The sequence below is a fragment of the Kwoniella dejecticola genome, chromosome 6, assembly GCF_000512565.2.
Source record: "Kwoniella dejecticola CBS 10117 chromosome 6, complete sequence".
Taxonomy (NCBI): domain Eukaryota; kingdom Fungi; phylum Basidiomycota; class Tremellomycetes; order Tremellales; family Cryptococcaceae; genus Kwoniella; species Kwoniella dejecticola.
Genome location: NC_089306.1, coordinates 1,156,765 through 1,169,765, shown reverse-complemented (window position 1 = coordinate 1,169,765; position 13,001 = coordinate 1,156,765). Strand labels below are relative to the sequence as shown.

Sequence of the window (13,001 nt, the reverse complement as noted above, 5' to 3'; positions counted from 1 at the left end):
GTTTGCGATTGTATCTATTGGATTGGTCAAGATGAATATTATATACAAATGAAACATCAGTCCGGTTGGTATAAGGGATTGCAACACTTGCTTGCAATATCCGCGCAACATCACTAGGTATATGACTTGGTCGATGGTCAGAGGCTGATGACTGTTATCACTTGGGTCCTGAGTGACAATGGTCGGAACGACAACTGTCAGGAGGTCGCGTAACTAATCGCTCGTGTGTTGTGAAAGGATGTCATGGATCTGTTCATGGTCGTGAGTGCTGATTGAGTCTGATGCTCGTTCGTGTCACGTTTGCTTGCGATGGTCCTTATTGAAAGGCGATCCATTGTTAGCAGTGCCCGTGGCCGTTACAGGGTCTCCAATTTGAGATACGGAGGATCAATCTTTACGGAATGACTGATTGATTGACTGAAGAAAGGTTCGGTGTGGCGCTTCCAGTACAATATCATTTTCAAAACTCGTGGAGTATATATTTGGTGACGGGTACTGCATCTCCAGGTGTAATAAATCGACGCGATAAGGCTGCAACTAAATTGCTCGGAGCAGGTAATGAGCCAACTTGATATAGTCACGTCCTTTCAGAATCTGGAATTCTTGCTTGATTGTCGTACAGTACCCTTGAATATAGAACTTAGTCTGAGAACTTAGTTTGAGGGAATCCCGACTATTGTATCTCTATCAGCTTGTTGATCTGACATACTGGACTAAATACTGCGATTCATATGCTTCTAAATACAGCGGTTATCCTCCTAGCTTCCTCATCAGCCTTGGCCATCCCGACAGAGTTCACGGAGAACCAAGACTTAAAGAGGGAATTGGGAGGTATCAGCTTGTGGCGGGGTAAGGTCGGTCCTAAAGTTGACGACGTCATGCAGCGTAAGTCAGAAGTCAGAAGTCAGACCCGACTTCCTATTCCTCCCTATCAACTGCATATGACTGATGGACTTTGTTTGCCTCAGATGATATGGGCATGGACTGGTTGTATTGCGTTGCATCGTGGCTTGCCGAGAGCGAACAACACCAAAAAAAGTTGATCGATCGACTCCCTGGTGTCTCCCTTGAGCAAGGAGGTCAAACGATCAGCGATACCAATGTCGAATTATGGAATATCAAAGAGAATACTTGGAAGACATACGAAGGGAGAAAGTATTCGGAGGTCATGGTGGGCTCTAATGGGAATGGGAGTATGGCATATGACGATTTGTGGTGAGCCTCTGACCCTTGAATGCTGTATACAATGGGTTCAGGCAACAATCTGCCCCAAAGTCGATTCGGCAAGCTTGCTATACCGTCTTCGATGCTAGTAGTTGACGTTCAATTGATGTCTGCGACGCCTAGGTGGCCTGGAGCTTTGGGAGATGTTGCGCGTGTCATAGCTGACGAAGAAGGATACGCACCTGAGGATTATATCATACCGACCGGGATCAATGCAGATGTCGGCATGAAGATGTTATTGGGCGAAGATGGCGCTAGTAAGAAGCTGGAAGGTGATGATGATCAAATTAGGGATGAGCTTCGTGAGTCCGTCCATGAGTCATCTCCTGAATTTCCAGAGATTGGTCGAAACGGGTCCGGCACGAGTAGCTACAAATATACTAATTTTTTGTTTTGATGGTATCACAGACCAAGTGCTTGATGGTGCAAATACTTCGCCTGTTTGCCCATGGAGGAACAATCTATGGATCACAGTCTTATCTACTGAAGAAGGAACGAAGTAAGTTTGAAATCAGTCCCCATTTTTTTGGGTCTGTGATTTGTGTCCAGATCACCGGTCACCCTAAGCTGACTTTGGGTGAATCCAATATGTCATTTGTCGTAGTATCGAGACGTATCATTCTGACAAACACGAATACAAGATTGAATCGTTCGACGACGTATATCAACATACTACTTGGTACGCCAAGCTTGAAGAATCGCTCTGAGTGTGGCGCTGGTGGTTGTATGTGCCTTCAATCGGAAGGTTATGATTTCCGGCCATTCATCCGCAAGTTCACGCGATGCGCAACTTACTGTGCAATACTTATGACATATGGACACTCTCTCTATTTTTGCTCTCAAACATTGATTATGCAGTTCTTTCAAATGGTCTCGCTGGAAGACAGTTCTGCTGTCATGACTCCATCATACGCGCCAAAAACAAAGGGAGGGCGCTCTTCCGTTGAGGATACAAGCCGATAATTCTCGGTGGCCATGTAAACACGCTAAGTGGACAAAGGACAGGACGTGGAACATTTCATCAGCATCAGCAATAAATTGTTATTCCTCAAGGAGACTATGGAAGGGACAGCCAGCAATGAACGTTGATTGATCCAGATCGGATAACTTAGTATCCATCCATTTCCACAATTTTCCGCTTTGCGCGTGGTCCTCATATTGTAAGCAAATAAGTCTGGCGATATAGATGACAATATCTTGTCCTTAATATCCGAAACCTTGTGCTTGTCGACTGTCACCACTCTAATAAAGTGACTAAAGTACTGACCACTCCCGTTTGCCCTTGCAGTATTCTCCAGTTTACGTGCATTTCCTCGCGCTTATACAGGTGTCCCAAGAGCCCTGACAATGAGTACGACGGCGCAACTCACTTATAGTAGGTCGGCGCCTAAGACCGTACACCGCCCGGCGATGCGTGTAAGAACATCAGCTGAGACAAATGTAATTGAGCGCAGTTCTTCCTCTGCTTGTGGCGTCTGCGGTCGCTTTGGGTCATACGACGAACAAGCCTATCTCCGCTGCCGATGTTCTCAGTGGACACCCGTCGGACTCGGATCTCAATCTGCAGAAAAAGTGGGATGGCAAGGGCAAATTATGGGACGAAAAGACCGGACCGAAGTATCAAGATATCCATCAAGGTGACTTCATGAAATGACATCTTTCCCGAATTAACTGTGGTAAGAATGCCGCTCAAGCTAATTATACTACTTAGGTCCTGATAATGATTGGATCTTATGCGGCTTAGCTGGTCTAGCAGCTCTCGATCCGTACACGTTGAAACAGCAGAAAGCGTCCGCGTGGGATAAGAAGAAAGCGCCTGCATCCCGATTACACGATAAACGGAATTCAGGCGACGGAGAGGTAGACAAGACCGATGTCGAATTGTATAACATTGCAGAAAAGAAATCTGTGACTGTGACTCCCAAGTATAGCGATATGACGAATCATAACAGTATCGCTAAGGGCGAAGAGACCTATTATTGGTGAGTCGCAGAGTCAGCTCGTTCCCCAACTTGAACGGAGCGCTATCATGAAGTGGCGGCAAGTCAAAGCTAATACTATTGTGTGTGTCGCAGGTGGCCTGGAGCTCAAGAGAAAGCTGCCATGTTAATAGGCGGGAATTCCTACGTGGATGAATCAGGCTTTTACGGAGGAGCCAATGCGAGTCTGGGTCCGCAGATGTTGACGGGACAAAAAAGTATGACGGTCCATGTGCATGGGGGTGTGCCTGATGATGAAGCTCAATTGTGTGAGTTTGTCCGAATTGAAGTGACCAGTACAGTGAACCGTAGTAAGATGAAGGGCTGTCGATTTTGTTACTGATTCTTGGCGGATGTTGTAGGGACTACAATTATTGAGGTTGATTTCTCACCTGCCTGTGTCTGGTCGTACAATGACGAACAATGGTACACCGTGCTGCCGTCAAAACTGCAGGGAACATCGTCTCTGGATATAAATGCCCAGTGAGTATTCTCTCAAAACGCTGAACGACAAAGATCCAGTATCATATCGTCACTGGTTGCTACACTGACGGACCGTTGATCATTCTCAGCACCGATCTATACGATACGAAGACAAACAAGAAGTTTACTTGGACTTGGTTCGAAATCAGGGACAATGTGAATTGGATCTCTCGTCTGTCCGAGTCATGGGAATGTTCAGGAGACTGTCCTAAGTAAGGCGACAAGCTCCACCAGTACCCTAGATGGCAATAGAGTCTACACACGGACATTTCGCTCGCTCCGATGGGCCGTTGAACCGCATCTGAACGTACACATGCATGCATTGTAGTCGATACCTGAGCCGCCAGACAGCGTACTGTACCGAATGTCTATTGCTGATAAGTCTGCGGATCGATACCCCCAAATTGACCCTGTTGAGCCAACATCTGCTGAAGCTGCACCATCTGTTGAGCTTGCTGTTGTTGCTGCTGCTGCAACTGCATATTGTTCTGCACGACCTGTTGCATATTCGCCTGTTGAGCCTGTTGCTGTTGAACTTGCTGAGCTTGTTGCACACGCAGTTTCGCTTCAGCCATTTTGATGTTGTTGATGATCGCTTGAAGTTGGCCGGAAGGGATGTTGTTGTAGTCGAATTGCTGGACATTCAACCCTAATCGCTGAGCATGTATCATTAATTGTTGATATTGTTGATACGTTATTCCTCTCTTTTCTCCTTGTTGCTGGGGCTGTTGCTGTTGCTGCTGCTGCTGCTGCTGTTGTTGAATAATGAATTGTTGTTGCTGCTGTTGCTGTTGCTGCTGCTGCTGAGGAGGAGGAACGAATTGCTGTTGTTGCGGGTTGTTCTGACTCTGCATCTGGTTTTGAGCTTGTAACATCATCTGCTGTTGTTGATACATGTTGTTATTGTTGTTGCCCATGTTGGCGTTATTCGGGACATTCTGAGCGTTCGGAGATGGTCTGAACTGCTGCTGTTGCTGTGGTGGAGGGACTTGGTGCTGCTGTTGGTATTGCTGCGCTGGCTGCATTTGTGCGGCTTGAGCTTGTCTATTCTGCATTACCTGCTGTTGCATCTGCTGTTGAGCAGGTTCGGGTTGTTGCGCAACTTGAGTAGGCGTAGATCGCACATTCACAGCATTCAACGGGGGGAAAGGGACATGCTACACGGCTCTCTCGTCAGTATCCTCTCTTTAATGGCAAGAGGAGAGAATAGAGAAGGATTGACGACTTACCAAACAGACCACTCCCATTAGCTTGTAAGACCTACTACCGCTAGGAGTCGCTGGAACAGTTGGTAAGGGTGCGGAAAACAGGACAATCCCTTTATCTTGTTGGCCAAAGGGTATGATCACCATCTGGCATACAGTATAACACAGTCAGCTCTAGAATTAGGTAGATACCGCAACGGAAGAAAATGTGAATACTTACGTTCCCTTTCGCATGCAGGCTGTTTGCTAATTGCGTGTATTTGTGCAAATTGCTACTGTCATTCTGGCCTGCCGGAGTCGGGCTGAACACCACGATGGGACAGTTTTTGGCTTGTGCATATGCCGTCAACGTTTGCACTTCAAGCACAACCACGTTCCGTAGTTGCAGATCTGGATGGCGCAAGATCAGCTCATCTCACCTACCGAGTCTGTGAGAACAAGGATCCAAACTAAATGTGATGTTCGGAGGAGCACATTCAAAGTACCACAACGGAGCAGCGGCTGAAAACGAGGAGCATGGGAGAGAAGCGGACGAGTACGTACCTTTCGGCCAATGTTGGGCTAATATGCCTTCTGTGCTACCAGAAAACCTTGAAGCATCCAGGTTTAACAGATCTACGCCATATCGATCGTTAGCTTTTCAGGATTCGGATAGACATGTGAATGACTTACGAGTATAGCTTCCGGGTTGGCTGGCAGAAGAAAGCGTCCCAGACCAGACTGGTTGTTGAGCTGGTCTTGACTGTGGTGGTGGTTGTTGCTGTTGCGCTTGTTGTTGTTGTTGCTGTATCTGCTGTTGCGCTTGTTGCGCCTGTTGCGCCTGTTGTAGCATTTGCTGCTGCTGTTGCGGCTGTAAATTTTGTTGCTGCACGTTCTGAGGAGCAGAAGGTTGAAGAGGTTGTTGCTGCTGTTGCGGTGGCACATTTTGTGGTATCTGTTGTGGCTGTGTCTGCTGATTATTTTGATTCTGTAATTGTTGTTGTTGTGCTTGGGCCTGAGCTCGTTGTTGTTGTTGTTGCTGTTGAAGTTGTTGCGCTCGCTGTTGTTGGATAGCAGCTACGATATTCGGATCATGACCTCCAGTTTGATTACTATAATTTGACGCCGAGACGTTGTTGTTACCACTATTACTGCTGGCCGAAATAGATTGACGCTGTTGCTGAAGTTGTAACAATTGTCTGACTTGCTGCCATTTTGGATCATTCATGTCTACGTTTCCTGCTCCCCCATTCTTCATAGCTTGGATCATGCTCTGCATCATCGCTGGGTCAATCTTGCCGCTACCTCCACTTGCCAAGGAAGCGGACGAGACGGCTTTGGCGAACTGAGCCATCCTAGCTTGCATAGCTTGATTCTGCAATTGCTGCAACGTCTTGCCGTCGGTATTACCTTGGATTTGTATGGGTATCTGATTTTGAGGATTCGTGACGGGTGTTTCAATTTGTTCCGTGGCGACCGTGGCTACTGTCGATGCCATATCTAGGGCCGGCGTCGAGCCTGATTTATAGTCGATACCATACGGGTCAGCGGGAGATGAGGGCAGATTGCTCGGTGATAGACCTACCGGTCTCTATGGAATATCCAGAAAGTGTCACCTCCGTACCCGCTGGCACACTGAACCATGGTGCATCTGCTGAACCACTTGATACCTGAGTGTGCGACTGTCAGGGCGAACTCTCCTGTTGACCGAGAGACTGCTGAGCAGAGGTTTCCACTCACCTCTTTACACATCATCTTCAGCCTTTTGCTGGGCGTTTCCGCATCATCAGTTGGCCCCATAATCACACTGGAGCACTTCATATCTTTTTCTTTGATCCTGTCTGTGATATCTTGCCATCCTTTTTCATCCCATTCCTGACCTGAATCCGATTTCACTCCTGGTAAGTTCATTTGGTCTCCCGCCGGTTGGTCACCATCGGAAGCAACCACGACCAGATAACGTCTTGCTGGTGATCCTGGCGAATTGTCGGCCGGCGAGGTAGATATGTGCAGGGAGTCAAGAAGCGGGGTGGCCGAAGCTGGAGTAAGGGAGATGAAAGTTCGTGAAGGGGAATGATGTACTGCTATATAAGGTCGATCAAGTGTCTGGGGCCGCATTCTGTGCATCAGCTTCTCGAAGTCAAAGTAGGTGAAATGAACTCACATTTACTCCGTTCTTGACTCCCTCGAGCAATCTACTTTCTTGCCTTCTTTCCCTCTTCTTCGCTCGAAGGGCTGATATCTCAGAATCCTCGCCTACCGATTCCGAGAATGTAGGCCATTTCCTTCCAGAGAAGTGTTCTCTGCCTGACTTTGGGAAAAGTTCGGCCAGGGTCGGGAGAGAAGTCAAGAAAGCTGATGGTCCCGAATATTCTCTTCTGAACACCTTGGACCTGTTGGAGTCGGGTGAGGCAGTGATCAACAGACAAATACGAAGCTATCCGCAATCCACAATCGAATCGAGTCAGCTAGCATCTGACAGCAGAAAGAACCACTCGTTACACATACATTCTGTTCACCACCATGTTTCTCCATTAACCTTTGTACCAGCTTATGCACAACCCCGTCTGCGACTACGAGTTTCTTGTACTTCGTCCTTGTCAAGGAAGAGTCGAACACGAACGAAGCGATGTGCTTCGATGGGATTGCCGACGGAGCAGTTGATGACGATGCCTCAGTCTGAAGAGGCTGAATTGGAATAGCGGACATAACAGTCGTCCGCCCGAGCGAAGCTGCTTTGTGTCGCTGAGATTTGATTTTCGGGGAGTCTTCCAATTTGTCGGAATCTCATGCACTGGTATGACCGGCCGATGTACACTAGGTCCGTCTCCGGTATTGTGTGAGGAGCAGTGAAGATTGGATAAGTATTGAAGACGGACGTTGACGAGCCAGCGACTGAAGGGAGGGTAGATGGATAGATAATCTTAATGTTCCGGTTCACTTGAAGGTTATGCAATGATGGATGGCCCCGCTCACCGCTCACCGTACGACAACAACATGCCGGACGCGTCATACAATCACGAATCGCATCCATGACTGACTGAATATTGTTGCTAACAGACCTTCCATTCATAGCACCAACAAGCTCTTATCGCAAGCTCTAGCGACAAGCATCTCGCACCCCATGTCATAGTCACTGCGCTGTCATCAGTGTTCCAAAGAACAACAAGCGGAGCTAGGCGTTCACAATGGGTGAGCTCGTTTCCACATCTTCGACTATCTGCGCTTTGTCCTCGCCATGCTGAATGTCATCAACACGGGCATTGCAGAGCAATCTATTCTTAGAGGTAAGCATATCACACCAGGTGTCAACGTTCTGTCTGTAGGAAGCTTATGACATGCATGTTATTCAGGTCTTAATGACAAGATGTTTGTCCAATTCTATTGGATCGCTCCTACGCTCGTGAAACAGCACTGACCCATTGTGATACCCACAGCTATGAGAGGCGTAAAGCTGCTGCCTTGGAGCTGGAAAAGTAAGTGTTTACTCATAAAATCAGGTCAACAATGCTTGGGACTCATAATTTTGGCGGCTAGACTTGTACTCTCGTCAGATATACCTCGTATATCATCGATAATCGACCAACTATGTGGGATGTTCAGTTCTTCCAACTCGGCTCTACATACTCGTAATGGAGGTGAGCATCGGCTCGGCTGTACTGCATAATGAGATGGGAAGTCATATCTTGCTGAGATTTTTATCATACAGGTCTAATTGGTCTGGCAGCCACCGCTATCGCCTTGGGACAAGACGTAGCTCCTTTCCTGGGAGTGATCATCCCTCCTGTTTTAGCTTGTTTTCAAGACCCCGAGTCTCGAGTGCGATACCATGCTTGCGAGAGTCTGTATAACATGTGAGCCGTCTTACTCATGCGAAGCTTCAGTCGGTTTTGCGCAAGACGGGTGAGCTGATACCATTGAACTCTCAGCGCAAAAGTCAGTAAAGGTGAAATCTTGATCCATTTCAACGAGATTTTCGATGCCCTCTCCAAATTATCGTCAGACTCCGAAATGTCCGTAAAGAACGGTGCCGAGCTATTAGATAGATTAATGAAAGACATAGTAGCCGAAGCGGCTCCTCATTACGTCTCGATATATCCTGGAAATTACAACCCAAATTTACCCCCTTCTTCCCATCGGCAAGACACCGATCTCAGTAACAAATTGTCAGGATTAGGTATATCGGGCAATCGTCAGGATCCGTCGAAGGAAGGGAAATTGGAGGACAGTCCGAGGACCGGTCTGAATGGGCAAGCTCACCTACACGATAAGGAGTTCTCGCCTTCCAGATCAAATGATCAGCAAATTCAACAGGAAGAAGATAGAAGAGCATTCTCATTAGCCAGATTCATCCCTCTGTTGGCTGAACGGATATACGTCATCTCTCCATATACGAGAATGCACTTGGTCTCTTGGTTGATGGTTCTGGATTCTGTGCCGGACTTGGAATTGGTAGCTTGGTTACCTGAATTCCTCGATGGGTTATTGTGAGTATTTCATTAGTGCCAGAGGTTCAAGGTAACATCTGTCATACGGCTAAAATTCCGTTGGTGATCAGAAAATACCTGGCCGATGGAAATGTAGATGTACGCTTAGCCACTGAGAACGTTCTCGCAGAGTTTCTGAGGGAGATCAAGTATATAGCCCAAGTTCAAGAGAAACAATTGGAGGCGGACAGACTGAAGAAGGAGACGCGATCAGTGCGGACGAGGGGCAGTCGGCATACCTTGGAATCAGCTGTTGAAGACGACGAAGATGCCATCGCGGACGAGTCCATGACTATGACCACCCAGTCGAGGTATGATGAGCAGGATAGGGATCACGACAATGATTGGGAGGGGGAAGGCAGTGGGAATTGGGTGCCGGGCCAAGGAGTTTATGTGGATCATGCGGCTATAATGGATATAATCATCCAGCATTTATCCTATCCTGGTAAGTACATTATTCAGTGAATTGGCTTGAATACTGACTGATACATCGAAAATACAGATGAGCTGGTACAATCCACAGCGATGGAATGGATATTGACATTCCTCGAATTCGCCCAAAATACAGTAGTGGCCTTCACGCCTCGCATCGTACCAGCCATACTGCCCAATCTCGCTTCGCCTCAGTGAGCCCTCCCTACCAGGATGACAACCGAGAAATGTAGTCGCTGATCCTGTCGTGCGTAGCCGTCACATCAAGCCTGCCGCCCATGAAACCAATGGCTCATTGTATCGAGTCATCCAATCGCTCCCGCTCCAGGTTCAACCGACTCCGTCCCTCTCTAGCAACGCTGCTTTACCACCCACCACCGGCGGCTCAGTCCCACCGCCTATATCATCCGTGGCCGGCTCACCGCCTTCCGGAATGGCGTTAAGCGGCACTTCGCCCAATCCTATAAAGAAAGATTTCGCAATCATCGAACCACCAGATTCGGCGAAATCTTCGTCCCAAGTCCCAGTGAACGATCCTTTAGACGTTGCTGCGCCCTCAAAACAAGGATCGAGCTCTTCCGGTATCACGCAGACCCTCTCTGCAACAAATCTGCAATCGCATGCTCAGCTTGGGGTGGGCAAATCGAAGATCCTGGCTTCAGAACCGGTTACACCGGCTCAAACGGAGTTTCCCGTTTCGACTAAATCCAAGATAACCCCTACCAATAGACCGGACTCACCGCCAACCCATTCTCATACGACAGGATCCCAAGGCCCATTGTCGCCAACCGTTGAACAAGGGGAAGATGTCGATCCGTTTGATGTGCGAGAGACTGTGAATGTGCTTACATTGCAATTTTTGAGTGATCATGCGGAAACGAGGATAGCGGCTCTGGAATGGCTGTTGATGTTGCATCTAAAAGCACCGAATAAAGTCAGTTGTTTTGACCGATTTCACCCTTTGCTATCAATGACTGACCCCTGGTATTTTACTCCCAGATCTTATCACGAGACAGCGGGACTTTCCCAGCTTTACTCAAGACTTTGTCAGACCCCTCAGAAGACGTAAGTCGGAGTTCTTGTATCTCAGGGGATCTTACGTTAACACGGTGTGCTGCAATAGGTCGTCAAGCATGATCTGCAGCTCTTAGCTCAGATCTCGGCTTCTTCAGAAGACTCGTACTTCACGAGTTTCATGGTCAAAGTCCTTGAGCTGTTCTCGACCGATAGGAGGCTTTTGGAAACGAGGGGCAGTCTGATCATTAGACAGCTATGTCTGCATCTCAATGCGGAAAGAATATTCAGGACGATCGCTGAGATCCTGGAAAAGGACGATGTGAGTGGTACTGTTCCCTTGGCTTGGCGGATAACCGCTTCACACCCGGGAAAGATTCGACTGACCGTTTGAGGTATGCAGGATCTCGAATTCGCTAGTATGATGGTAGTCAAGCTCAACATGATCTTGATTACTTCGCCCGAATTAGCAGATTTCCGAAGAAGGCTGAAAAATCTCGAATCAAAGGTCAGCTTTGTCGCCCTAACGAACATGCGCGTGATAGCTGAATTTGTCCTCATATTCAGGACGGTCAAATGCTTTTCTCCTCGTTGTACAGGTCATGGTGTCATAATGCCGTCGCTGCGTTCGCTTTGTGTCTGCTCGCTCAAGCTTACGAACATGCTTCAAACCTTCTTCAAATATTGTGAGCTAGCCGGAGCTCATTGCATGACGGTTCCGACAAGCTGACAAGCGGTACAGTGCTGAATTGGAGTTGACCGTACCGCTGCTGGTCCAGATTGACAAACTGGTCATGCTCATTGAATCGCCCGTCTTTACAAGTGAGCTACAGATCCTGGCTACTTGCCTCTTATGCGACCTCGATTTCCCTGTCCACGAACGAGCTGATGAGAATACCTTGCACCAGATCTTCGTCTTCAATTGCTCGAACCTGAAAAATACCCTTATCTGCCCAAGTGCCTATACGGTCTACTCATGATCCTTCCGCAGAGTAGCGCTTTCATATCCCTCCGAGCTAGATTATCGGTCGTGCATTCGTCAGGCTACGTACCTATCGCTTCCTCCAAGAGGTAAGCTGTATCAAATTCGGTAGTCTTAAACCTGGAATGGGACACGCAGCTGATTTTGGGGTTTCCGGATCTCATTCAGCTCGACTGGATCAACTTTCTCGTCCGCTGCTGCAGCAACGAAGTCTCGATTGGGGAATAAGGAAGAGATCAAATGGCAAGAACTCTTGTCGCGTGAGTTTAGTTTCATTTTGCGTCTAGTCATTGATTATAGTCCCAAATTCTTTCACTGAAGATGATCGAGATTGAGCTAAGTTTGGAATGGATTCTCCTTGATCTCGAACTGGCAAACAGATTTCCGATCGGTTCAAAATCGCCATGAAAAAGCTCGTCGGGCCTTACATTCCAACGATTTACCCTCTTTATCATCCGCTCATTACTCCTCCCCTTCTCAAACTGGCTTACCTCCGCCAAGTACTGCTTTAGGGCAAGGTACACTCAAGGGAACGTCGACGAGCAAGAAGAAGTCCGCTACTTCTGCGAATGGTTCCAGGCAAAACAGTATTGAAGTCATCAATTCCAATTCCAATGTCAATTCACGAAATAATAGTAATAGCAATAACAATACCAACATGTCACCTTTGAATCCTAGACGAATCACATCGATGAGTGCAGCCAGCGGACATGGACCTGGATCTGGATCTGGATCTGGAGTTGGACCGGCACCTAGTGTGAGTATAGGCGGAGCTGTTGCTTCAATGAATGCGAATGCGAATGCGGCGTTGGGGATGAGGGCTTCGAGCCCTACGACCTCGAGAAAGAAGATATTGGGTGGTCTGAGGAAATCGACCGGTGGAGCGTTGAAGGAGTAATGTAGTGGAGATTGCATAGAGCGATGCAGAAAAGGCGAGGCAGTCTTGTAAGAATATATATGTGTATACATAAATGCTTGATGTCGAATAGTATATTGTTGTGTGTATAGATGACGATTTTCAGTATTCAGCAAGCGGTGGAGTGGCTAGCTCTACTGTGCTCACATGCATTCAGCAGACTTGCCCCGTGATGAAGCAGCATGATTGGTGTATCGATCACTGCTGTATATGAGGGCAATGGAGCATGATGTCAGACCGATACATTAATATGTCGTACAACATCGTGAGTGAGGGTTTCAAGACGATTGCTTGACGCAA

The 13,001-nt window shown here is 47.7% G+C and overlaps 4 protein-coding genes across 4 annotated transcripts; 3 read left to right on the top strand and 1 right to left on the bottom strand.

Moving 5' to 3' along the window:
* Positions 1-731: 731 nt before the first annotated feature.
* Positions 732-1,931, top strand: I303_105297 (uncharacterized protein; the record flags this gene model as incomplete). The annotated part of the gene is made up of 5 exons (XM_018408548.1): positions 732-885; positions 969-1,215; positions 1,348-1,526; positions 1,633-1,723; positions 1,829-1,931. 5 exons carry the CDS (start codon positions 732-734, stop codon positions 1,929-1,931), a joined length of 774 nt encoding a protein of 257 aa, XP_018262239.1.
* Positions 1,932-2,571: 640 nt separating this feature from the next.
* On the top strand, positions 2,572-3,902 carry I303_105296 (uncharacterized protein; the record flags this gene model as incomplete). The annotated part of the gene is made up of 6 exons (XM_018408549.1): positions 2,572-2,599; positions 2,679-2,861; positions 2,936-3,206; positions 3,300-3,472; positions 3,566-3,686; positions 3,776-3,902. The coding sequence occupies 6 exons, from the start codon at positions 2,572-2,574 to the stop codon at positions 3,900-3,902; spliced, it is 903 nt and encodes a 300-aa protein (XP_018262240.1).
* A 152-nt stretch (positions 3,903-4,054) lies between these two features.
* Positions 4,055-7,579, bottom strand: I303_105295 (uncharacterized protein; the record flags this gene model as incomplete). The annotated part of the gene is made up of 10 exons (XM_065969127.1): positions 4,055-4,660; positions 4,745-4,843; positions 4,916-5,038; positions 5,112-5,281; positions 5,435-5,506; positions 5,564-6,388; positions 6,456-6,540; positions 6,611-6,976; positions 7,035-7,307; positions 7,379-7,579. 10 exons carry the CDS (start codon positions 7,577-7,579, stop codon positions 4,055-4,057), a joined length of 2,820 nt encoding a protein of 939 aa, XP_065825199.1.
* Positions 7,580-8,108: 529 nt separating this feature from the next.
* Positions 8,109-12,683, top strand: I303_105294 (uncharacterized protein; the record flags this gene model as incomplete). The annotated part of the gene is made up of 17 exons (XM_065969126.1): positions 8,109-8,157; positions 8,224-8,239; positions 8,308-8,346; positions 8,408-8,508; positions 8,580-8,724; positions 8,800-9,357; positions 9,429-9,802; positions 9,860-9,983; positions 10,045-10,723; positions 10,789-10,854; positions 10,913-11,125; positions 11,207-11,311; positions 11,371-11,489; positions 11,546-11,625; positions 11,712-11,874; positions 11,954-12,045; positions 12,166-12,683. 17 exons carry the CDS (start codon positions 8,109-8,111, stop codon positions 12,681-12,683), a joined length of 3,441 nt encoding a protein of 1,146 aa, XP_065825198.1.
* Positions 12,684-13,001: the final 318 nt, after the last annotated feature.